The sequence below is a fragment of the Neovison vison genome, chromosome 12 (assembly GCF_020171115.1).
Source record: "Neovison vison isolate M4711 chromosome 12, ASM_NN_V1, whole genome shotgun sequence".
Taxonomy (NCBI): domain Eukaryota; kingdom Metazoa; phylum Chordata; class Mammalia; order Carnivora; family Mustelidae; genus Neogale; species Neogale vison.
In genome coordinates, this window is record NC_058102.1 from 87,733 (window position 1) to 111,852 (window position 24,120).

Sequence of the window (24,120 nt, forward strand, 5' to 3'; positions counted from 1 at the left end):
CCTAATACAGGGAACGCCACCCCGGGTCTTTTTTTAAGTATTTTATGGAGGTGAGACTGACATAACATAAAATTAACCATTTCAAAGCCGACGACGCAGTCCCTTTAGTACAGTTACGGTTCTGTTCAGCTCTCGCCTCTCTAGCTTATTTCCGTCACTCAGAAGTAGAACCCTTGCTCATCAAGCAGCTTCGCCCCCAGTACCCTCCCCCTTCAGATCCTGGCAGACTCTCATTGGCTTTCTGTCTCGGTTTGTACGTCCTGGATATTCCACATCAGTGGGACCCTACACTGTGACCTGTGTGTCTGGCTTCTTTCACTTGGCACCAGGCTTCCAAGATTCATCCACATTTTAAACAGTTCATTCCTTTTTAGGACCGAACACGTCCCATTTTATATACATCCCACAGTTGGCTTACGCATTCGCTCGTTGGTGGACATTTGGGCTGTTTCCACCCTTCAGCTGCATGAATGTTGTCGCTACCACCAGGCTTGAGTACGGGCTCACAGCGGGGACCTCAGTGTTCCGATCTGGCTGTCCCAGTCTGCTCAGGCCACCATCACCAATCACCACTGAGTGACATTTATTTCTCTCAGTTCTGGAGCCTGGGAGCTCCAAGATCAGGGTGCCAGCAGGGTTGGTTCCATTCTGAAGCCACTTTTCTTGGCTTCTCGGCAGCTGCCATCTCACTGAGTGCGCACATGGCAGAGATCGCTTTCTCTTCCCCTACTCAAACAATCCTTTGACACAAAGGTTGGGCCCCAGCCCTAGGACCTCATTTAACATTAATTACCCCTCTCAATGCTTGGACTCCAAATACAGTCACATTGAAGATTAGGACTTCAACATATGAGTTCTGGAGGGCCGTAATTCAGGCCATGGTAGAGTGTATATCTAGGGGTGGTCCTACAGGGTCATACGTTAATTACATTTAACCACAATTAAACTTTTGAGGAACTTCCTGTCTTTTCCAAAGTAGAACCATTTACAGTCCTACAAACAATGCACAAAGTTTCCAATTTCCCCACTCCCAAGGTAGCCCATGTTGTTTTCTACTTTAAAGACAAATCGAACCCATTTCTAGTGGCTGTGAAATGGTACCTCATTGTGGTTTTGATTTGCATTGCCCTAATGCCATGATATTGAGCCTCTCTTCATATGCTTGTTAGCCATTTGTAAATTTTCTTTGGAAAAATACCTGTTCAAGTACTTTGCCTATTTTTAAATCAGATTGTCTTCTTTGTTATTGAGTTATAAGTGTTCTTTATATATTCGGACCTAAATGTTCATCAGATTTATGATTTACAGCTATTTTCTCCCATTCCATAGATTGCCTTTAAACTTTGTGAATAATATCTTTGATGCACAAAAGTCTTTTAATTTCTAAGAACTCTAGTTTGTCCTTTTTTTCATTTGTTGCTCATGTTCTTGGTGTCATATCTAGAATCCATTGCCAAATCCAAGGTCATGAAGACTTAACCTTTATGTTCTTTTCTAAGAGTTTCATGGCTCCAGCTCTTACATTTAGGTCACTGATCCATTCTGAGTTATTTTTTGTCCATGGCATGAGGCAAAAGGACACACCTGTGCTTGTGGACGTCCAGTTGTCCTGGCAGCATTTGTTGCAAAGACTGTTTCTCTCTGAATGGTTTTGCCACCTTGGTCCCAGTTGTATGAGTTTATTTCTGGACTCTCAATTCCATTCTGTGGTCTAGATATGTAACTTCACAGTACAGTTTTGAAAGTCCTTCAACTTTGTTCTTTTTAGAGATCATTTTGACATCTTAACGATATTAAGTCTTCCAATCCACGAACCTGGGCTGTCTCTCCCTCTGTTGGACTCTCTAATTTGTTCCAGCTGTGTTTGTAGTTTTCACCTACAAATCTTTCACCTCCTGGTCAAGTTTATTTCCCGGTATTCTGCGGATGCTATTTCCTTTTCTTATTGCTCATCGCTGGTTATAGAAACACAGCTCACTTTTGTGTGTTGATGTTGTACCCTGAAACTGCTGAATTCTTTTAACCCTAGTTTTCTGTGGATTCTTGTGCACTTTCTATAAATAGAATCATACATGCCTACGGAAAAAGTTTTCATTTATTCCTTTACAATTTGGAAGCTTTTTGTTTCCTTTTCTTGCCTAATTGCTCTAACTGTGTTGAATGAAAGTGGAGAAAGCAGGCGCCTTTGCCTTGATCCTATCTTAGGGGGAAGGTTTTCAGTACTTTACTGTTGAGTATGGTTTAGCTGTGGGATTTTTCATGCCTTTATCAGGTATCATTTCATCTACATATAATTTGAGAGGTATCTACTTGTTTATAGTATTTTCTTATGTTTCTTTTTCTTTCTGTATAATTAGTAGTAATGTTACTTCTAATTTTTTTATTTTAACTATTTTCACCTTTTTCCTTTGTCATTATAGCTAAAAGTTTGTCATTTTTGTTGATCTATTTAAAGAACCAACTTGTGGTATAATTATTCCCTCTCTATAATTTTTCTGTTCTCTATTTCATTTACCTCTAATGTTTATTCTTTCCTTTAGTCTGATAGCTTTAGTCTGCCCTTCTTCTTCCACTTCCTTAAAGTGTAAAGGTAGATTATTCATTTGAAATCTTTCTTCTTTTTTAACATAGACATTTATCACTATAAATTTCCCTCTGCACATTGCCTTTGCTGCATGCCATAAATTTTTGCATGTTGTGTTTTCATTTTCATTTGTCTCTAAGTATTTTCTATATACCCTTGTGATTTCTTCTGTGATCCATTAAGCTTGTTTAAGAGCATTTCTTTAATTTCCACATAATTGTCACTTTTCCAGTTTTTCTTTTGTTGTTGACGTTTGCTTCACCCATTGTGGTTGGAAAAGATACTTTGTATGATTTCAGTCTTTTTAAAGTTATTGAGAATTGTTCATGGCCTAAAACATGGTATGTCCTATGGAATGTTCCATATGGGTTTGAGAAGAATGTGTATTCTGCTGTTGGGGAGAGTGTGCTATGTCTGTTATAGGTCATTGATAACAGTGTTGTTAAAAGTCCTGTTTGTCTTTGTGGACTTTCTGTCTAGGTGTTCCATACACTGTTGACAACGGAGTGCTGATGCCTCTGAGTAGTACTGTAGCGCTGCTTCAGTATGTTAATGTTTGCCTCAAATATTTGGGGGCTCTGTTGTTTGGTGCATATGGGCATATGTGTTTTTTAGAGTATCTCTGTTTGTATTTTGTCCTTTATACTTCTAATTATCTTCTTGATGAATTGCCCTTCTTTGCCTCTTCCAACCACCTCGACTTCTGGTCCATCTTGTCTGATATGGGTATGGCCACACCACGTCTCTGCTGGTTACTGTCTGGATGGAGGAGCTTTTCCACCCTCTCCCTGTAGCCCTCTTTGTATCACTGGGTCTCAAGCTCCTGTAGACAGGATGCAGCTGGCTCTTGTCTCAAACCATTCTGCCAAGCTCTGCCTTTAACTGGAGACATCCGCTCATTTACATGAGAAGTAACTTCTCATGCAAATGAGAAGGAAGGACTCCCTTCAGTCATTTCCTTTGTGTTTTCTGTATGTCTTAATCTTCTCTGCACTGACTGCAGACCTATTTCCAACCTTGGAAACATTTGGACAAATCAAAATAGTGCTGCTGTCGTTTCTTAGCATTCTTTAGTACGTCGGACAGAGATTTTCATTGCAAGAGTTACCAAGTCCTCGGCTATTTAACAAAATGGACCGTGACAGCAAAATAAGGCAGCCCAGGACTTCCACGTCCTTGATGAGGACATCAGCAGCAGCAAGTGATTCAAACAAACCAAATGCAAGTTTGTTTTTACACTTTTCGTGTTTACTTTTGGTCTTTGCTTCATAAAGCCACTGATAATTGAGGCATCTTTCAAGAATGGGATTTCTTTTTTTTTTTTTTAAGATTTTATTTATTTATTTGACACAGAGAGAGAGGTCACAAGTAGGCAGAGAGGCAGGCAGAGAGAGAGAAGGGGAAGCAGGCTCCCTGCTGAACAGAGAGCCCAATGCGGGGCTCGATCCCAGGACTCTGAGATCATGACCTGAGCCGAAAGCAGAGGCTTTAACCCGCTGAGCCACCCAGGTGCCCTCAAGTATGGGATTTCTAAAATTTTTTTAAATTTTTATTTATTTGAAATGGAAAATGAGGAAGGAATGGGGCAGAGGGAGAGGGAAAAGAAAAGCAGACTGCCCGCCGAGTGGGGAGCCTGACACGGGGCTCTTGATCCTAGGACCCGGAGATCATGACTTGAGCTGAGCCACCCAGGTGCCCTGGGATTTCTACATATTTTAATAAAGAAGAAATGAAAAAACCACAAACTACTTTGTTTGCCACAAACTCCTACACCAAAAAGGAAAACGTGGCCAGCCATATTATCCACATCCCCACACCTCGACAGCAGTTTTAGATGTTTTTCTGTATACTTTGTCTCTTTTTTGCATTCAGTTCATTAATTTATGTAAATTAGGGAAACTGATTTATAATATCATCGCCTTTAAAGGTATCTTCTATATACTTCTCCCCACCCCCAGACGCCTACCAGATCTGTCGCTAAGGTGAATGATGATGCAATCGACTGTTTCAGGAATCCGAACCGGTTGCAATCTTAGATTCCTAAATGTGCAATGATCTCAAATTTCTACCAGCGTAAACAAAAAGACTCAAGTGGTCAAAAATCGCATAGTTGGGGCGCCTGGGTGGCTCAGTCCATTAAGCATCTGCCTTTAGTTCAGGTCATGATCCCAGAGTCCTCGGATCCAGAGCCCCATGTCGGGCTCCCCGCTCAGCAGGAAGCCTGCTTCTCCTTCCCTCTGCCTGCTGCTCTCCCTGCTCATGTGCACTCTCTCTCTCTCAAATAAATAAATAAAATCTTTAAATAAAAATCATACAGTTGAGGAAAAATGTATCAGTATAAAGATTATTTAACTACAACTTTATTATGTATTTCAAGCTACAAGCTCTCTTTAAACTGTCATCAAATTATAGTGCACACACCTATAACAGCTTAGGCTTGCTTAGGAACGCATCACTACATTAAAATAAATAACCTTCTAAATATTTCATAATTTAATTTGCTCCTAAATAATTTTCCCGGGGGAAAATAAGCATTCTGTGTTCTTTAAGAATTAGATATAGAAGTGAACTGCTCTGTATTCATTTAAAGTCCAAAGAAAGGGGTGGCTCAGTGGGTTAAAGCCTCTGCCTTCGGCTCCGGTCATGATCTCAGGGTCCTGGGATCGAGCCCCGCATCGGGCTCTCTGCTCAGCAGGGAGCCTGCTTCCTCCTCTCTCTCTGCCTGCCTCTCTGTCTACTTGTGGTCTCTGTCAAATAAATAAATAAAATCTTTTTTAAAAAAATAAAGTCCAAAGAAACCTAAAGGCAAAAGTTCTTTTTCTAATAAAGCGATACAGATATGCGTGATCGTTGTCATTAATCCAGTGAGAGGATGAAATGGTATAAATAGAGTCGATCTCTGGTGAGTATAGATGCAAAATATTCTAAATGGGAAAAAAAATGACAATGACAGTTATTTCAAGGAAAGAACCACCAAAGTGAAGAGAACCACCAAAGTGTTCTTCATTAGAACAAGAACACGGACTCTGACAGAGGAGTGAGACGTGGTAACACAAAAATGAGACCTATGGAACAAAAACCAGTCATTTTACTTTGTCTTAAAAAAATGGACAGAACACGGAAGAGGAGGAGAGCCTGGATTATTTAGAACTGAGGTAGACTATGCCAACGTGGAATGTGGCACACTGATTTGATCTCAAGAGGAAATGAATAAAATGAAATGTTGCGAGTCTTTATATCAATAATAAAACAATTCAAAATGCATACAAAACACGAAGTCTGGTTTTTCCCCCTTAGGTTTGTAATAAACATGAAACCTCTGCTCAGTGCATTTACTTTCCTAAGCCGCCTTTGTTTAGAACATTAATTATTCAAAGGCATCCCTGCTGGATTTTACAGTTCTCAACTCAAATTAAAAATTTCCCTTTTGGGGTGCCTGGGTGGCTCAGTGGGTTAAAGCCTCTGCCTTCAGCTCAGGTCATGATCCCAGGGTCCTGGATCCAGTCCTGCATTGGGCTCCTTGCTCGGCAGGGAAGCCTGCTTCTCTCTCCGCCTCTGCCTGCCACTCTGCCTGCTTGTGTGCAATCTCTCTCTCTCTCTCTCTCTCTCTCCCTCCCTCTCTCTGACAAAATCTTATTTTTTAAATTGCCTTTTAACCTACACTGATGTACATTTTATTTCCATCATAAGGCAGCTTTAAGACCTTTTTAGTGGTATGTTTTAGAAAGCTTTGAAAGGGTTTTTAATTAATATATAACTTTTTTTAAATCTTGGGTTTTTTGGATGACTCTTTTTAGTACTGACACGTGATGGATCTAAAGCGTAATATGGTAACTACATTATACAGTTTAAACCAACGCACAGCTTTAGGAATATAACCAAAATAAGTTGCATAGTTACAAGCAGTGAATGAATAAAGAAGATAGGTGATTTCTCCCCTCCGTGGCCATTCATTAGTTTGCTTTTAGCAACCGGGAAGACATTGTCTCCTTTGAGTAGACATGTTCTGGTAAGTCTAGCTGTTTCTGAGCTTCCTCAATAGCTCTCGAATCGCTGAAGTAAGTGACTGTAAGAATCAAAGTTCTTTTCTGCTCTGAAGCCGCCAAAGGTGGACGCATTGAAGACACCCAGGGAAGTTCCCTCTGAAGAGTCTCCATCAGTTTTCAAGGGATTTTCCTATGCTTACAGGCTGGGTGCCTTCCTCCGCCTGTCACCAACACGGGGCCGGCCTCTCCACGTGCAGCACCGGCCCGGTCACGTGCTCACTGGTACCGCGGGACCAGTACCTGCTCAGGAACACTAACGGTGCAGACGCCCAGCTCCTTGGAGCAGCTTGCCTGACCCACCTCTGGAGCAGCCCGGCACCCCCAGCAGAACCTGCCCAGTCACCTAGGCAGGTGCACAGTGCAGGGGTGCACCTAGGACAACCTCTCTTGTATTTTTCTGTCCCTCCTTTTCTCCATTCCTGCATTCTTTTGTATTTGATTTTTTGTAGCATATTTTTCCAGCATTCTAATTAAAATATAAATAACAGTTTACCATCTTAACCATTTTTAAGTGTATAATTACACTCAGTAGCAGTAATAAAAATCATATTACTGATGATTCACACACCTGTACCCCTGAAGCAAATAATACATTATATGTTAATAAAAAGAGAAAAGAAAAAAAGAAAATTCACAGTATTGTGTGACCACCGCTATCAATTCCCGAACTTTTTCATGATCCCAAACAGAAACTCTAACTATTAAACAGTAGGTCCCCATTCTGCCCTCCTCTGGGCACTGGTAACCTCTATTCTACTTTCTGTTCCTTTGAATTTCCTCTTCTAGATACCTTATATAAGTGGAATCATACAATATTTGTCCCTTTGTATCTGGCCTATTTCACTTGGAATATTATCAAGGGTCTTTCATATGGTACCATGTATCAGAACTCCACTCCTTTTCATGGCTGAATAATATTCCACTGCATGTATATACAGCATGTTTATTCATTCATCTGCTGATGGGCACGTGGGTTGTTTCCACTTTGGGGCTACTGTGAATGGTGCTGCTGTGAACACAGGAGCCCACGTATCTTTCCGTCCCTGTTTTCAGGTCTTTTGGACGTATACCTAGGAGGGACATTCCTGGGTAATATGATCATTCTGTGTTGAACTTTTGAGGAACTGACAAACTATTTCCAGAGGGAATGCACTATTTTACATTCCTAGCAGCTAAGGAAGCAGCAATGGCATAGCGATGAGCGTAACTGCCTTCCTAGCAGCTAACGGGTATGGGATTTAGAGGAATTTAGGGGAATTGATTGTGCTGATGGTTGCAGAACTCTATGACCCTCCTAAAAGCCACTGAATTACACCATTTAAATAGGTAAAATGTATGGTACATGAATTATTTTATCAATATAACTGTTAAAATATATATGATCTACAAGAAGTAGACAAATTTGCAACTATATTCAAAGATTTCAATAATCTCTCTCAGTAATTTATAAAATGTACAGAAAATCAGTAAGGATATAGAAGATGTGAACACTATCTACTGTCCTGAACTAATTGACTTTTACAGAATATTCCCCCCAAAACAGAAAGCCATACACCTCCTTCAGGTGCACCCAGAACACTTACAGAGACAGACTATGTCCTAGGCCATAAAACAAGTCTCAGAAAGTTTAAAATGAACCAACCTATTCAAAATATGCACTCTGACCATAATATGGAATTAAATTATAACTCAATAACAGAAATATCCCCAACTATTTGGTAACTAGATGACATGCTTCTAAATAATTCATGTATCAAATGTGAAATCAAAAGGGAAATTAGGAAGTATTTTGAACTAACTAAAAATGTATAACGTATAAAATATGGTATGTCACTAGAGCGATACTTAGGCAGGAATTTATAGTGTTAAATACCTATATTAGAAGAAAAAGATTTCAAATCAATGACCTCAGCTTCCACTTCAAGAAAATGGAAAAAAGAATGAATTAAGCCCAAAGTAGAAGGAAAGAAATAACAGATTAGAGAAGAAATCGATGAAAGAGAAAACAAAAACAAATAAAGTTAATGAAACTGAAGCTGGTTCTTGAAGATCAGTACAGCTGACTCTAGTCAGACTGACCAAGGGAGAAAGGGAGAGAATATTAAAAATGACCAGTATCAGGAATTAGAAAGATGCCGTCAGCACAAAGGCAGCAGAGAGGGAGTCATTGGGAGGTAATAAGGGAAAACTACGAACAATCTCGGGCCTACGAATCAGACTAGCTAGACGAAAGGGATAAATTCTTTGAAAGATAAAACCTACCAAGTCTCATTCAGGAAGACAGATGGCTCGAATTGCCTACTAAATAGCTATTAAAGAAATTGAATTCCCACTTCCATGCACTTCCACAAAGTGAACTCCTGGTCCAGACAGCTTTACCAGCAAAGTCTACCATGCAAGGAAGAAATAACACGAGTTTTACATGAACTATTCCCAAAAGCTGAAGCATGGAACACACCTCCCAGCTTACTTTATGTAGCCAGCATTACCCCCATCGCAAGACTAACAGAAAGATGTTGCATGAAAAGGAAATTACAGACCAATATTCTTCATAAACATAAATGCACCAGTATTGTTTTGGTTTTTTTTGTTTTGTTTTTTTAAAAAGGCTTTATTCATCTATTTGACAGACAGAGATCACAAGTAGACAGAGAGGCAGGCAGAGAGAGAGGAGGAAGCAGGCTCCCTGCTGAGCAGAGAGCCCGATGTGGGGCTCGATCCCAGGACCCTGGGATCATGACCTGAGCCGAAGGCAGAGGCTTTAACCCACTGAGCCACCCAGGTGCCCCGCACCAGTTTTTTTTTTTATTTTAGCAAATGAAATCCAATAATATATAAAATGGATAATACACTATAATCATGGTGGAGTTTATTCCAGGAATACAATGTTGATTAAACATTCAAAAATGGGTGTGCCTGGGTGGCTCAGTCAGTTAAGTATCTGTCTTCGGTTCAAGTCATGATCCCAGGGTCCTGGAACTGATGCCCACATGGGGCTCCTTTCTCAGCGGGAAGCCTGCTTCTCCCTCTGCCTCTTCCCTTGCTTGTGCTCTCTCTGTCAAATCAATAAATAAAATATTTTTAAAAAAGAGTTTAACATTCAAAAATTACTCAGTATAAGCAAGAGGTGAAGGATAAAATGAACCCTGTGGTACTGGATTTGATTGGAAACAACAGTATGAAAACCCCCGTTTTAGATAGAATCAGATGGGTAGCTACAGAACCAATAGCAGGTAGGCATGTACACGTGGGTTAGGGCATATGCCTACCTCACCGAATTTTGTCTAACCCAATCAGAGGGGCCAAAAGCTATGACATCTCAGTAGCAGCAAGCGTGCCTCATGTCTAGATCTTGGTTTCCAATTAACATTCTCCAATTAAAATTGGAGGTCTAGGTCATCTTAGAGAAATGACGGTCACCAGGACTGAGTCAGGGAAAATACAAGAGAAGCCTGGAGCATCTTGTAAAATGAAAGTAAAGAGATGTTCAAAAACTAAAATGATGGGGGCGCCTGGGAGGCTCAGTCATTAAACATCTGCCTTCCGCTCAGGTCATGATCCCAGGGTCCTGGAATGGAGCCCCACATCAGGCTCCCCGCTCAGTGGGAAGCCTGCTTCTCCCTCTGCCTGCTCTGCCTGATGCACCCCCTGCTTGTTGTCTCTCTCTCTCTCTCTCTCTCTCTGACAAATAAATAAATCTTAGTAAAAAAATTTAAAAATCTTTAAAAATAAAATAAAAGGACGGGGTCACACGAAATGAACACAGTAGCCATGTGAAAAGCATGCCCAATGGCCCAAGCTAGAACAATGTAACCAGCAAATTAAATAATACAGTATTGGATTATAATCCAAAGTATAAAATAAATATATATGGGTCTATACTGTGAAAATAATAAATAGGGAGAAAGAGTCAAATATTCCCAAAGAAGAATTCTGATTCTTTTTAAGATCTATCTATTTATTTGAGAGAGAGAGAGAGAGCATGAGGGGGCGGGGTAGAGGCCGAGGGAGAGACTCCTCAAAGACTCTCCTCTGAGCTCAGAGCCTAATGAGGGGCTCAATCCCACGACCCTGAGATCACAACCTGAGCCCAAACCAAGAGTCAGACGCCCAACCAACTGCGCCCCCCAGTGCCCCCAGAAGAATGCTCAGTAATCTAGGTAGATAGGGACCCTTGCAGGAGCAGACATTCATCAACACCACCCTCCAGGGTGTACTAAACAGAGCCACTCAGTTTCAAAGAAAAAAGGATGGAGAGGGAACAGTGAAGAAACCTGGAAGCCATGACCTGCCCAAGTGACCAAGGGTTACTTCACCACTGATGTCCCGTGTACATTAAGGACTCCCCCCTCCACGGGAGGGAGGAGAAGATACTTCATCTCCATGGCATTCTTTCCAAAGCTCATAATCCTAATAATCATGAGAAAAACATAAGACAATTCAAATTGGGGGATATTCTACAAAATATCTAACCAGTATTCCTCGGAATTGTCAAGGTCATTTAAAATTGTCAAGGTCATTTAAAAGCAAAGCAACACTTTGTTATGTTATTATAATCATTTTATATGCCTGATTATAATATAATCAACACTTTGGGGATGCATAATTCATATACATAAAATAATTATGAGTGAGCAACTGTCCCAGAGCACAAGAGACCAGTGAGACCTGACACACAGAAGCAATGTGGCGCCTTGGATCAGACCCTGAAAGAGGAGAAGGACAATGATGGGAAAATGTGAATAAAGTCCGGAGTTTGACTAATAACAATGTGCAAGTGTTGATTTCCTAATTTGAACATACATACTGAGGTAATGTAAGATGCTAATGACGGGGGAACCTGAAACTGGGTGGAGGGTATGTGGAAATTCTGTACTACTTTGTAACTCTTCTGTAAATCTAAAACTATTCTGAAATAAAAGCATATTTTAAAAAAAGAAATCAGCATAATTCACCAGATTAACAAAGTAAAACAGAAAAATTACATGACCATTCCAAAAGATGCAGAAGAAGTTTTGATAAAATCCAACATTCATTCTTGATGTTGAAAAGATAAATAAAAATTTCTTGGCAAAGTAGGTGTAGAAGGGAACATCCTAATAAAAGGTAAACTGTAACATCGTACTTAATGATGAAAGACTTATTTCTACGCCCTTCAGATCAGAAACAAGACAAGCGTTCCACTCCATTGTTCTGAAGGTCTGGCCAGTGCAATAAAGCAGGAAGGAAAGGAGGGAGGGAGGAAGAAGGCAGGCAGGCATCCAGTCTGGAAAAATATATATAAATCTCTCTTATTCACTTATGACTTGCTTTTCTATGTAGAAACCCAAAGGAATGTACAAAAAGCCCGGTCGAGATGGTAAACAGACACATGAAAAGATGCTGAATGTCACTAATGACCAGGGAAATGCAAATCAAAGCCATAATGAAATAACCTCACACCTGTCCGAATAGTTAAATCAGAAAGACAGAAATGAGTTTTGGATGTGGAGAGAAGGGACCCCGGGAGCACTGTTGGTGGGGATGTAAACTAGTGTCTCACGGAAACAATACACTCTCCTAAAAAACTGGAAATAACATATGATCCGGCAATTCCACTACTGGGTGTTGACCTGAAGAAAACAAAAAGATGTGTGCACCCCGATGTTTACTGCAGCGTTATTTACAACAGCGAGATACAGAAGCACAAGTGTCCACCGACTGATGGACGGAGAGAGATGCGGCGTGTAGACACCGTGGAACTGTATTCCGCTGTAGAAAGTGACGGAGTCGTGACATTTGTGACAACATGGGTGGACCTAGAGGGGTCATGCTAAGTGCAGTCAGTCAGAGACAGACAAATACCATATGATTTCACTGACAAAACAAAAGGCAAAACCAGATCATAAATCCACAGAACAGTCTGCGGGTTGCCGGAGGGGTGGGGAGGGGAGGGCCGCGCGAGTGAGGAGAAGAGGGAGAAGCCGGCGTCAGTCACGGGTCTGAGGGGTACAGCGCTGTGCGGGGACAGGGGCGGCTGCGCTTGTGATGGGCTGTGCGGGGACGGTGATGGGCGCCGCATACAGACTCGTCCATCCCTGGGCTGCACACCCGGAACTAACGCAACACGGTGCGCATCAATGACACTTCGATAAAACAAATGTAGGACAGGATCGTCTGGGGCTCAGTGGGGTGAGCCTCTGCCTTTGGCTCAGGTCATGATCTCAGGGTCCTGGGATCGAGCCCCGCATCGGGCTCTCTGCTCCGCGGGGAGCCTGCTTCCCCTTCTCTCTCTGCCTGCCTCTCTGCCTCCTTGTGATCTCTGTCAAATAAATAAATGAATGAAACTCTTTTTTAAAAAAAAAAAGCAGCCCGCTAGAGGGATACCTGGGGGGTCAGTGGGTTAAGCGTCCAACTTTGGATCTCAGCTCATGTCTTCATGTCAGGGTCATGAGTTCAAGCCCCAGCATGGAGCCGACGCAAAAAAAGGGGGGGGCTGCTAGAATTAATAATGAGTTCACCAAGGTTTCAGGAGGCATAATTAATACACATAAAATAATTATATTTCTATATCCTAGCAATGAAAAGTTGAAAATTAAAATTAAATATCATTTACAATAGTATCAAAATATGAAATCCTTGGGAATAATTTTGACAAAATATTGACAAAAGACCTGCACATTCAGATGAAAACATTGTCAAGGGAATTAAAGAAATCTTAACAGATTTTGTTGGAAAATTCACTGCATGAATGGTTCAGAGGACTCGATACTGTTGAGATCTCATGTCTCCACAAATTGACCTATAGATCTGGGGCTCCAAGCTGGCTCAGTCTGTAGAGCATGTGACTCTTGATCTTGGGGTAGTAAGGTCGAGCCTCATGTTGATTACTTAAAATAAAATAAAACCTTTTTAAAAAAATTGATCTAGAGATTCAACACAATCACAATAAAAACTCCAGCAGGATTTGCTTTATAAATCAATAAGGTGATTCTAAAATTCACATGGAAATGCTAAGGACCAAAAATAACCAAAATAGCTTTGAAAAAAATTTTGGAATATGGACACTACCTAATTTCAAGATCTCTTGTAAGCTGTACATAGTAAGATAGTGTCAAAGTAAACTTGTTCAAAGGAACAGAACAGAGCTGGAACGTAGAACCATACATATGTGAACAAATGATTCTCTGCAGAGATACACAGACACAGTAGAGGGGAAGAGCCCAACCCTGGAGCAACTGGCTTTCCATACGGAAAAACGAGCATCAATCCATAGTTTATCAAAAACAAAAACTAACTCCAAAGGGACCGTAGACCTAAATGGGAAAAAAACCCAAAACTCTTAAACTTCTAGAAGAAAATGTCAAAGAAAATCTTTGAGACCTTTCGTTAAGCAAAAATTTCTTCGATATGACACCAAAAAAACTGATCTACAGAAGAGCATATTAATTGTACTTAATCAAAATTTAAAACTTCTATTCTTAAAAAGACACTATTTGGAGAATTAAAAAAGGCATAGACTGGGAGAAAATATTTACAAAGTATATATCTGATAGAGGACTTATGTTTAGTATGTAAAAAGAACTCTTAAATCTCTAAAAAAAAGAAAAAAAGACAATAAAAATTTTTAAAAAGGCAAAAGATTTGAAAAGACCACCAGAGAAGATAGCCCAAGGCAGTCAGCACATGAAAACAGTGTAACGTCGCCAGCCTTAGGGGAATGCACGTGGAGACCAAATGGTTTGCAGGCTGGTGAGCTCGCCGTGCCGCTGGGGGTGGGAGTCCCCAGAGAAGGCGAAGCCCCCCAGCCAGTCCCCCACATACTTTGCCCTATTCATCCCTTCCAGCTCTTCCGGGATTGTATCCTTTTCACTGACCCAGTAAACAATCCCCAAACAGAAGAGCGAACTAGAGGCGCAAGAGGTTAGATGCGCAAAGCCTGGAGGAGATCCAGTGCGGGAACCTGCTGGGCAGAGCAAGTCATGCCCAGACCGTGCCAGGCACAGGTCCCCACGGCAGTGGCAGACTTCCGGGGACCGGCCACCGCAACGCTGTCACGTCAGCAGCTCTGTTAGGGGTTGGCCTGCGACTGCAGGAGGAAAAATGAATCAAGAAATGCCCATGTGTGGGGCGCCTGGGTCGCTCAGTGGGTTAAGCCTCTGCCTTCGGCTCCAGTCATGATCCCGGGGTCCTGGGATCGAGCCCCACATCGGGCTCTCTGCTCAGCGGGGAGCCTGCTTCCTCCTCTCTCTGCCTCTCTGCCTGCTTGTGATCTCTGTCTGTCAAGTAAATAAATAAAATCTTAAAAAAAAAAAAGTGTATTTGAAAGGCTTCACAAGTTCCATTCTCCTAAAGCAAATCCAAAACTCTGGGGGATACCTGTTACACCGCATAGAGCAGAGGTGACCACCGGGACACGCCAGCAGCAGGCCGAGCCGGAGGCCAAGGCCGCCCGCCAGTCACAACAGCAGGTGAGGACACTTCCCTCTCCAGACCGCTGGGCGGCTGCCCCAACGAGCGGGACAGAACCAGAGACAAATCCCTCTGCCTGACCAGAGGGACAGAGCACTGTTGGAAGAAGAATCAAAGGAGCTGAAGCTCTGATTTAAAACTGGTTTGGGGGCGCCGGGGTGGCTCAGTGGGTTAAGCCTCTATGTCTTCTCTCTGCTCATGTGCTCGCGCGCGCTCTCTCTGTCTCACTTGCAAATATGTAAATAAATCTTTAAAAGAAAAAGATTTCTTATATTGATCAAATTCACAATTAGACCTTGTGCCTACACACATCCTAGGTCTGTGATTCCCAAATGCTCAGGAATCAGGGTGTTATCACGTGCACAAGTTTAGCCACTGTCAAATCATTTTGTTACTGTTCTTAGCAGTAAATTGTGAATTCTGATCTTTAAAAAGAATACTTAATATTGCCTAAGCCGTCCCACAAGGGAACAGTGAGCATATCCCTCAGTTGCCCAGTGCCCCTGGGTGCCGGCTCATTGCACAGCCTGTCCAGTTTTGCCCCGCTCCTCCTGTCTCCACGTGCAGCAGTGTCTGCCCCAGGACCTGGAAGCCGTCTTCACGGTTAGACTATGCACAGGGATATGAAGGCAGAGCAGAGTCTCACTTTACTTATCAACTTCACTCATAATTTTAAAATGAAAATTAGAACATCAATTAGTGTTGCAAAAGCCAGTGAATTTGATACAAACCAGTACTGGCTCCTATGTAGCGAAATGGGTGTGCTGAGGGGAAGCTAAGGGGGCTTAGCTTGGAACAGCTAAGTTAGCTGGAACAGTGCCAGGGGAACTGGTTCTGGATCCTGGGAGGCTCTGAAGAGCAGGGATGAGCTAAAGAAGCCCCTGGTACTGCAGCTCCCCCAAGTGTGTCCCAATCCTCCCCAGCCACCCCTCCTCCCCAGCCTGAGCATACCTTGTCCCGCCATTCCCAAGGAAGCCTTGGGTACAAGAAGGGCGAGGGCAGGCCCTGGGCTGCTGCCGTTTCTGCTCCTTGGACCATATGGCCGATAGTGTGGTTTCTGTGTCACTCTGGGACGGCCACTGAGTGTTGTTCAGTGTTTCGATGGTAACTGGGGTCCGACACCGGGGTCCCAAGCTTATATACCCAGTAGGGAGATTAAGAAATGGACTTTAGAAGAGAAAGACCAAAGCCAACAACAGGAATCACAGACCTGCCAACTCTAACCTTAGCAATGTTGGCTCTTAGCCAAGGCAGAGAGAATCTGGCTTTTAATATAACCAAATGTTGCGACCCTACAGAGCTCTGGGCCACCCAGATCAATGTGCAAGCCCTCCTAGGTAGCCTAAGCATCCCAGGGGTTGTAAGTACACAGACGGTATGCCCCCGAGCTCCCCTGTCGAAGTACAAGGTCACCCGTTGGCTCTAAGTTAGAGCCCACATCTGTAAGCATTCACAGTGTGTCCCACTCTGACACCGTCACATCTGTCCTATCTCATTGTCACACAACCCTCTGGCCATATTCCCAAGGCCACACGGCTGATGGGGGGCCAAGCAGGGGTTTGTTCGAACTCGGGCAGACTGATGAATCCCGAAAATAGATTCCTGGCCGCTTCATCAGCCCCTGTCGCAGCCCCAGCAGGAGAAGGACGGAGTCTTCGTTCCTCCTCACCCGGAGTCCCTCCCTCCTGCTCCCGCAGCCTCTGCCGTCCGTCTTTGCCCAATGAGCACAGGCCCGGCGTGCGGCTGAAGCCCACGCAGGGTGGGCTGGTGGGCAGGCACGACTGGTTGATCCTGCGGCAGCTGCCGGGAGCCCGGGGATTCCTTTCGCGGGCCTGCCGTCCTTCAGCATCTGACAGCTACTCCAGGGTGCGGGCTTGATCTAGGACCTGAGCAGAGTGGGCAGCTGGCCTGAGCCCACAGAGACCACCTTCTCAGGGACTCACAAACAGGCATGGGCAGCTCGGGTTGAGGGGGCAGCCACACGGAACGAGCGTCAGATGGCCACGTTACACCCGACTGGGGTCACTCTTCCAGTGGACGCAGACCCACACCCCACCGTCGGAGTCTGCTCACCTCCCAGGAGACCTTGCAGGGCCCACCCGCCCTGATTTAATCTGCAGGGACTCTGACCTGGCCTGCCGCCCGAGATCACCTTGTTCCAACTTCAAAACCCAAGGGTCAGGAAACCACAAATGCCAAGGACATCTAAGCCGTTCCACCTTGTTGGAGGCTTACAGAGGGCGGACGGACTTGCTGGGGGACGGTTCGGGTGCGTCGGGGAGGGCAGGGAGGAAGAAGTCCAGAAAGCATGTCTTTGTGGATATATATTTTTTCTATCTTTATATTTAGATTTAGATTTCTTTATTTCATCTTTGTTTTCTTGAGAGTTAAGGGCCCACTGGATCTGTTGTGAGTGGGGTCAGGTCAGGAGGTGGCCGTCAGTTCGGGGAGATCTGTGGTCTCCATTTCATAATACCCCTTCGCGCTAGAAAAGGTCTTCCCCTTCAAGATCTCTATGAGTTGCTGTAGTCGCTTGGCGAAAGAAAGTACTTGGGGAGGCCTAGTGACAGGGGGGGGTGCAGGGGGGGGTGGGGGTGGGGGTGGGGCCGGGAGTTTGGGTCGAGGTCCAGGTTGAGGTTGAGATGCAGAGGGGCTGGGGGGAGGTGGTCGAGGAGGGCGCTGGAAGTACCAAGGGGGGCGAGCAGAGGGGTGGGCAGAGGGCAGTCTAGCCGGGGGTGCCTGAGAAGTCGAATGGAAAGGGGTGGGCAGCTGGGCCATGTGCAAGGCATTAGAGCCGATCTTGGAAGCGATCCAGCTCAGATAGGGCCAGGTGGCTGTGTAGACTCCGGGGCGCTTAGCTCGGGCACAGCCTACCCCCCAGCTTGTGATTCCCACGACCACATAGGTGTTTGCCGCGTTGTCTCTGCACATGAGAGGCCCGCCGCTGTCCCCCTGCCCGGAAGGACACAGAAGTCACTCTCTGTCTGAGCCACTCTTCTCCTGCCCAGAAGGGCCATAGGCCCTGGAAGGACAGTGTCTGCAGTCACATGGCTTCTGGCTGCCCTGAACCCAAGTGGCAGTGGTAACCCTGGAGTTAGTACCAACAGCTTCGGGTGGATGCAAGAACGGTCTCCTTGCAGAGAGGAGAAGAGAAAGGTGACCCGCGTGTCCACGCATGAGGCTCTGTGCACCCACGGGCGTGTGTGGGCGAGCGGACTTGCAGGGTTAGGGTTCTGGAGAGGGGAGATTAGCCTTTTCTCAGGGGTGCTATTTGGGCGGCATGAGCTCTGCGTGATGACGGGTACAGCTCTCGGGGTGTGACCGGTTCTGGGTAGGGACAGCAGGCGTCCCCTCCCATCCTCACTGCGACAAGAGGGGACCGGGGAAAGGGTCACCGAAGCAGGGACCTGGAGGCGGGGAGGTCGGGGATTCAGAAAGAGGTGAGGGCAGGGACCGGGGCGCCCGAGGGGAAGTTACCTGGCAGGTGTCGATCTTGCCTTCGGGGTACCCCGCACACACGTTGGTTGAACGAATGCGCCCATTGTACCACTGGGTGGAGTTACACAGGTCGAGGTCGATGAGGTTCACTCGTGCCTCCTGCAGTGTCGGTGTGACCCTGTAGACTACAGCCGGGCAGCTCGGTGGTCAGCGATCACAGAAGCCACGTTCTGGGAGAGCCCAGCCCCCTCCCCCCATGGAACCCCATGATCCTGACGTGCTCTGTTAACCCTCAAGTCCATGAAAGCCAGTGCCCTCCCCCCCACCCCGCCTCCCCTCAGATGCGTCTGAAGGGTGTGGGGGGAGGGGGAGGGATGTGCAGGTGCGGGGGTGGGGGGTGGCCAGGGCCTGGAGGCAGAGCAGATTGGCTGAAGGAATGCATGCTGCGTCGCCTCATCTACGCCCCACAGTGACCCCCTGTGCTAAGCACTGTGACTTGCCTGTCCTCCAATCGGGAGCTTGGAGCACCACGCGCCCAAACATCTGGTAGGGTTGTGGTGTGGCTTGGATCTGGACCACACAAATCCAGGACTCACGTTTTGTTCCGCCGTAGCACGGCTGTGAGTCACCCGCCCTGCTTGCTATCCCCGTTAGGACCCTCTGCTCAGCTCTGGAGGGGATCCGCTGGAGCTGGGCAGACGAGTCCCTCCCCGTGTGCCTCCCATCCGTTTTGAAATTAGAGAGAGGAGGAGGGGCAGGACTGCCTCCACACACGGACCTGGACCTGTCGGGGGCTTCAGAAGAACCTGAGGCAGATCCGAACATTCCTTTACAGCCCCAGATGCCCGTCACTGCCTTTGGTTAAGAAAGGCCCAGCCTAGGCTCTGCCTCCATCAGCCAACCTCGCACCCGGCTGCAGGGGCAGCTGTCCCCTCCTCATCCAGTGGCCAACCCCAGGCAAAAGGGCCCTACCACAGCCTGGGGGGCAGGAGAGGGGTGGCGGATTGTGCTTGGAACATGGCGGTGGGGGCCAAGCCGGACCAAAGTGGATGGAGCTAGGCCCCCGGTAAGCAGCTGACTGTGTGTTTCTCTGCTGCGACTGTCTCCAGTGCCTTGAGCTCAGCCGTCCACATCACCCAAGAAGAGGCCAGTTTTGTCTTTGCATGGCCCCCAAGACAGGGGTGACACGGAAATTAGCACCACAACAAGCTTGGTTGTTTACCGTGGACCTGTTAGATCTATGTAAGAGACAGATGGCGGGGAAGAGAACAGGGTTTTCTCAATCCCAGCCCCTTTAGGTGTTGGGTGACAAACACTAAAAAGTCCCCAAGAACTTGAAATTCAGTAGAAAAAGAGGACTAGCCCAGAAGCATGTGGGCTCAAGGAGAAAGCAGAAAAAGGAGGGTCTGCAGGAATGTCACAGAAGTTTGGAGGCTGGGGATTTCCTTAAGATGTGTCCTTCGCAGTGGGGGATGTCTTCACCAGAAGATGCTAGAAATCCTGTTAAGTTGAGGAGGTTCTAGAGCAAAAGAGGCCTTGTGCAGGACGTAGGTGAGAGCCTGGAACCCTTTGGAGCAGTAAGACAGCAAAGGTGGCAGTAGGGATGGGACTGTAGACGGGAACCCTGAGACCAGCTCTCCGGGGACTACAAGACCCCGGGACACTGTGCACATGTTCGGGAGGGCGGCCAGAGCAGGGCGGGCTGGGGCGTGGGACAAGAAGAGGGTTCTAGAGGCCATGGCAGGGCCAGGAGGCTGACAGCCCAGTCTGGGGAGAGAAGGGCCAACAGAACCCCGTGAAAACAGAGTTGCCCGGGAGGAGAAGCACCCCCCATCAGAGATGGGGGCAGCCTTGACAGAGTTACAGGAAGCACCCCGAAACCACCAGGGTTTCATGGCCAGAAAAGGCTGAATTTTGAACCTCAAGTGACTAAAGTGCCTTGAATAAGGAACCCTCGGTTTTCCACGATCAAGGGACAGAAGAGCCTTCAGTCTCTCTGCTCATGCCCAGCGTGACTGGGTGGTCGCCTGTGGACTTCTGGAAGGCCTAGCCAAACTCTTGCTGCCCACAGCTGACCTCCAAAAAAACCTGTCCCTTCTCTCCAGAGAAAACGAGGTCGCTCGGGTGGGGAGGGCAGTTTCTCACATCATAACCCCCCAGGGGGTGGGGACCCCAGGTTCACTGAGGTCAGGAGAGCTGGGCTCTGGGGTCTCAGAGCTCAGAGACCACGTGACGTGGCCCTTCCACTCACAGAGAGAGAAATGGATGTTGGCGGGGGCACGGCCCTCAGCCACAAAACCCCATGGAGAGCTCTTCTCCAACTGTTGTTTCAGGTGACAGTCCCCCATTTCCAGAAGGTAGCAACTGGGCTCCAACTCCAGATACAGCCACAGCCCGACCCCATTCTACAAGTGCCCAGGGTCCCCTGTGCCTATGTGCACCCTTCCCTCCGGCGACAGCACGAGCCATCCGTGGTGAGGCAGTGGATAGGGCACCCGGCCACCAGCTTCTCTGGCTATAAAAGGGGACAGTGCCCTGCACTCTGGCGGACATCCCCACAGGGCCCATATTCGGCCCCTTCACCTCAGAGACCACTGAGGAAATGACCAGCAACGCCCCCACCCCTGTGCGAGCCCCTCCCCTACTCACCTTTCTCTTTCAAGAACCCCCAGCCAGCCACCCAGCAGACCTGGGGAATTCTAGGTGGGCCCGCCCTAAACTGGGGCAGACAGCCCGTTCCGATGAACTGCCCGCAGGGGACCGGCGGGGTGATCTTCATGAGGGCGATGTCGTTGTGCTCCAAACTGGGGACGTATTTCTCATGAATGACGATTTTCTCAACGTATCTCTCCTGCTGAGGCGGCTTCGCCGGCTTGTCGTTCCCGTACACAATTTCACTCGCTCCGAAGATCAGCCTCCAGTCGTACACCTTCCTGTGGGCACAGAGGCAGGCCTGGTCACCTCCGAAAGGACGGGCTCGACGGAAACCTCCAGTGGCCATGACCCTCAGGGCCCTCCCCCAGCAAGGGTCTGGGCCCACGCACTCACTGTCTGCTTGCCCCAAGGCCCAGGACCCCAGCACGAAGTGTGCAGAGGGCCCTGGGGAAGGTCCCTTTCTGAAGACATCCGTCCAGGCCCTCCCACACCTACTTTTTGGAGACAAAGCAGTGGGCGGCGGTAAGCAGCCAGTGGGAGTTCAGCAAGGTGCCTCCGCACGCGTGGTACCTCCGGTGGTTGTGGGACGTGAAGACCTGCAGGCTGACCATCCAGGGCCAGGCCCCGATTGTCGTGTCCTGCCCTCCGACGACACGGCCATCCCCCTGTGAGCTCGGCCTGAAGCGCAACCCACAGGGGCCACTGAGGAGAGACCGGGAGCACAGTTCAAACCGGGGAGGGGCGCAGCCCGACCTCACACCTGCGCAACGTGGGGAGGGGGGCGGGGGGCTGGGCCAAGCGGGGCAGCCCGCAGAGGAGAGGGGAGGGCGGGAGGGGCTGCTGAGGAGACACGCTGGGGGCAGCCAGGCTGGCTGGAAGCTGCAGGCTCCAGGAAATGGCTCTGAGGAGTGTGATTTCTGGGGTCTCGTGGGTGGAGCCACACGGCGAGGCAAGAGGGGCCAGAGGAAGCAGAACCGATGACAGGGCCCTAGAAGCACCGAGATCCCTAGGCAGGGCGGGAGGCCAGATGGGGAGGCGGGAGGGAACGGCTTGGGGCCTTTAGGGCCAGTGCTGGGTGGGAGACTCAGGGAAGGGCCGCAGGCGCCCTGGGGCCTCAGGGTGGGGCCGGAGGGTGGCAGGAGCGGGGTTGGGGGCGACCAGCAGGGGTCTGGGGATGGGAGTCCGGGGAGCCAGGGGGCGGCCGCAATAGTTCGGAGGGTACCTCAGGGGCTGTCGGAGTCTAAGGGGGAGGGGGCCCTAGAAGACGCCATGACAGTACCCTGGGGTCTTTGGGGTCAGCCACAGGTGGGGGCACTGCAGTATCTGTGGGAAGAAAGGGGCTTCTAAAAATTAGGACTCAATGTTCTGAGGCAGTGAGGTCAGGGTAAGGACAGGGCCCCCCGTCTGCGCTGTGAGAGGCAGAGGAGCCCAGGGTCAGCCCTGGGGCCTCCGGGCTGAAGCAGCTGGGAGCAGGGACGGTCTGAGTTGGGGATGTGGGTCACACCTGTGAGACCCAGGGCACCTCCCAGGCCCAAGCTTGGCCTCCTCCCCGGCCCTGGACAGAGGGAGTCCAGGTGGGGCCTGCTCTTCAGAAGACACTGTCTCCGCCCCCGAGGGGTCGCTGGCACTTACTCACACGTGGCGTTCTCTTTGGCAACCGCGGACACCGCCAAGAGCAGCAGAGCGGCAGTTGGCAGCATCCTAACCACGCTCCTGCCCCAGCCTGGCCCGGAAGCCTAGTGACCTCACAGAGCTCTGAGGCCTGCCGGCCAATCAGCCGGGCTGCTCCCCTCCCCCCAGGAGTCAGGACGGGCAGGAGCCCTTTAGCTTAACTGGTTCAGGCTGAAACAAGATCCCAGCTTTGGGGAAGGACCCCTTCCCACCCCGAGGGGCATGGGGCTCCTATCCAGCCCCACCCTCTGTCCCAAGGCCAAGACCGTCGTCATTCCTAGTCACCCTTCGAAGGTCCCCGAGGATCTGAGGTTCCAATTTCGTGCAAGGTCTGCCCCTCTTGGGCAAGCTGTGACCACAGTTCCTGTTCCAGATGGTGGGCTGGGGGGCGGCTCTGTTCCTCCGTGTCGGGATGGCAGAGCCTGTCAGGGGTCACGGGTGTCGGGCTCACCAGATCGATCCTTCACACCGCGTGGGGCAGGTTGTCTTTCCCTACGTTCCAAGCACGTAGTATCAGCACAGTTTTCCAGGAGCCACTTTGAATTTCTCTCATTCAGGACGACATTCATTCACCCTTCTCTTCACGGCCGAGTGTCGCAGGATCTGGTGTTTCCTGCCCGAGTGTTTCCAGGTCTCTCCAGGACCTCCACGCAGGCTGCGTCCCTACACTTCAGGGTCAGGAATTCTCATCACCGTCACATGAGTACCCTGAGGTCTCACTTCCTCTGATCCTCAGAGGCAGCATCTCCCCCACGGGGGGGGGGGGGGGGGTGGAGACAAACGCTTGCCTCACACACCCGCAGCAGCTCACGAGGCTCCCCCTCCTTCAAGACTGGGAGGAAGTCACGGTCTGCCTGAAGGGCAGCATCCCCTCCCCCCCCCCCGAGTGCACGTTCTCCACTAGACCATCTGAGCAGTGAAAGGTGGTCCCTCGCCCACCTGCATGTCGGGACACCTCACAGCTTCTTCCTGAGTGTTAAGAGTGTTCCGGTTGCCAGATGCCTTTATTCCTCTGCTACCTTCTCGGACCGAATGTCATACCGCCTCATCTCCCATAACATTCAGGAGGTCACGTCCCCCTCAACTGAACATTCATGGGGTCTTGTGTGTCTTTACCTGGGCACCAGGAACTACCACCTCCTTTTCCTGAATCTGAGGGTGTCTCTTTTCTCCCATCTCAAGGCCTAAGGCCTCCTCTCTACCACTGTCACTCTGTGGCCTCTTCTCTACCAGAGAACACGGAGATCGTCTATCTCCTACCTGAAGGCCAGGAGC

At 48.0% G+C, this 24,120-nt stretch overlaps 1 protein-coding gene across 1 annotated transcript; it reads right to left on the minus strand.

Annotated features, from left to right (window-relative positions):
• Positions 1-17,452: 17,452 nt before the first annotated feature.
• Positions 17,453-22,877, minus strand: ACR (acrosin). Its single transcript, XM_044227551.1, has 5 exons — positions 22,807-22,877; positions 21,670-21,876; positions 21,169-21,452; positions 18,559-18,704; positions 17,453-18,033 (listed from the first exon to the last, which is right to left on the minus strand). The coding sequence occupies exons 1-5, from the start codon at positions 22,872-22,874 to the stop codon at positions 17,506-17,508; spliced, it is 1,233 nt and encodes a 410-aa protein (XP_044083486.1). The 5' UTR covers positions 22,875-22,877; the 3' UTR covers positions 17,453-17,505.
• Between the last annotated feature and the right edge of the window lie 1,243 nt (positions 22,878-24,120).

Coding starts and splice junctions, on each gene's coding strand:
- ACR (XM_044227551.1), bottom strand. CDS start 22,874: ATGCTGCCAACTGCCGCTCTGCTGCTCTTGGCGGTGTCCGCGGTTGCC. Junction 18,705..21,168: donor GGGGTTCTTGAAAGAGAAAG/GTGAGTAGGGGA, acceptor GCCCGGCTGTAG/TCTACAGGGTCACACCGACA. Junction 18,034..18,558: donor GCAAGATCGACACCTGCCAG/GTAACTTCCCCT, acceptor CCTTCCGGGCAG/GGGGACAGCGGCGGGCCTCT.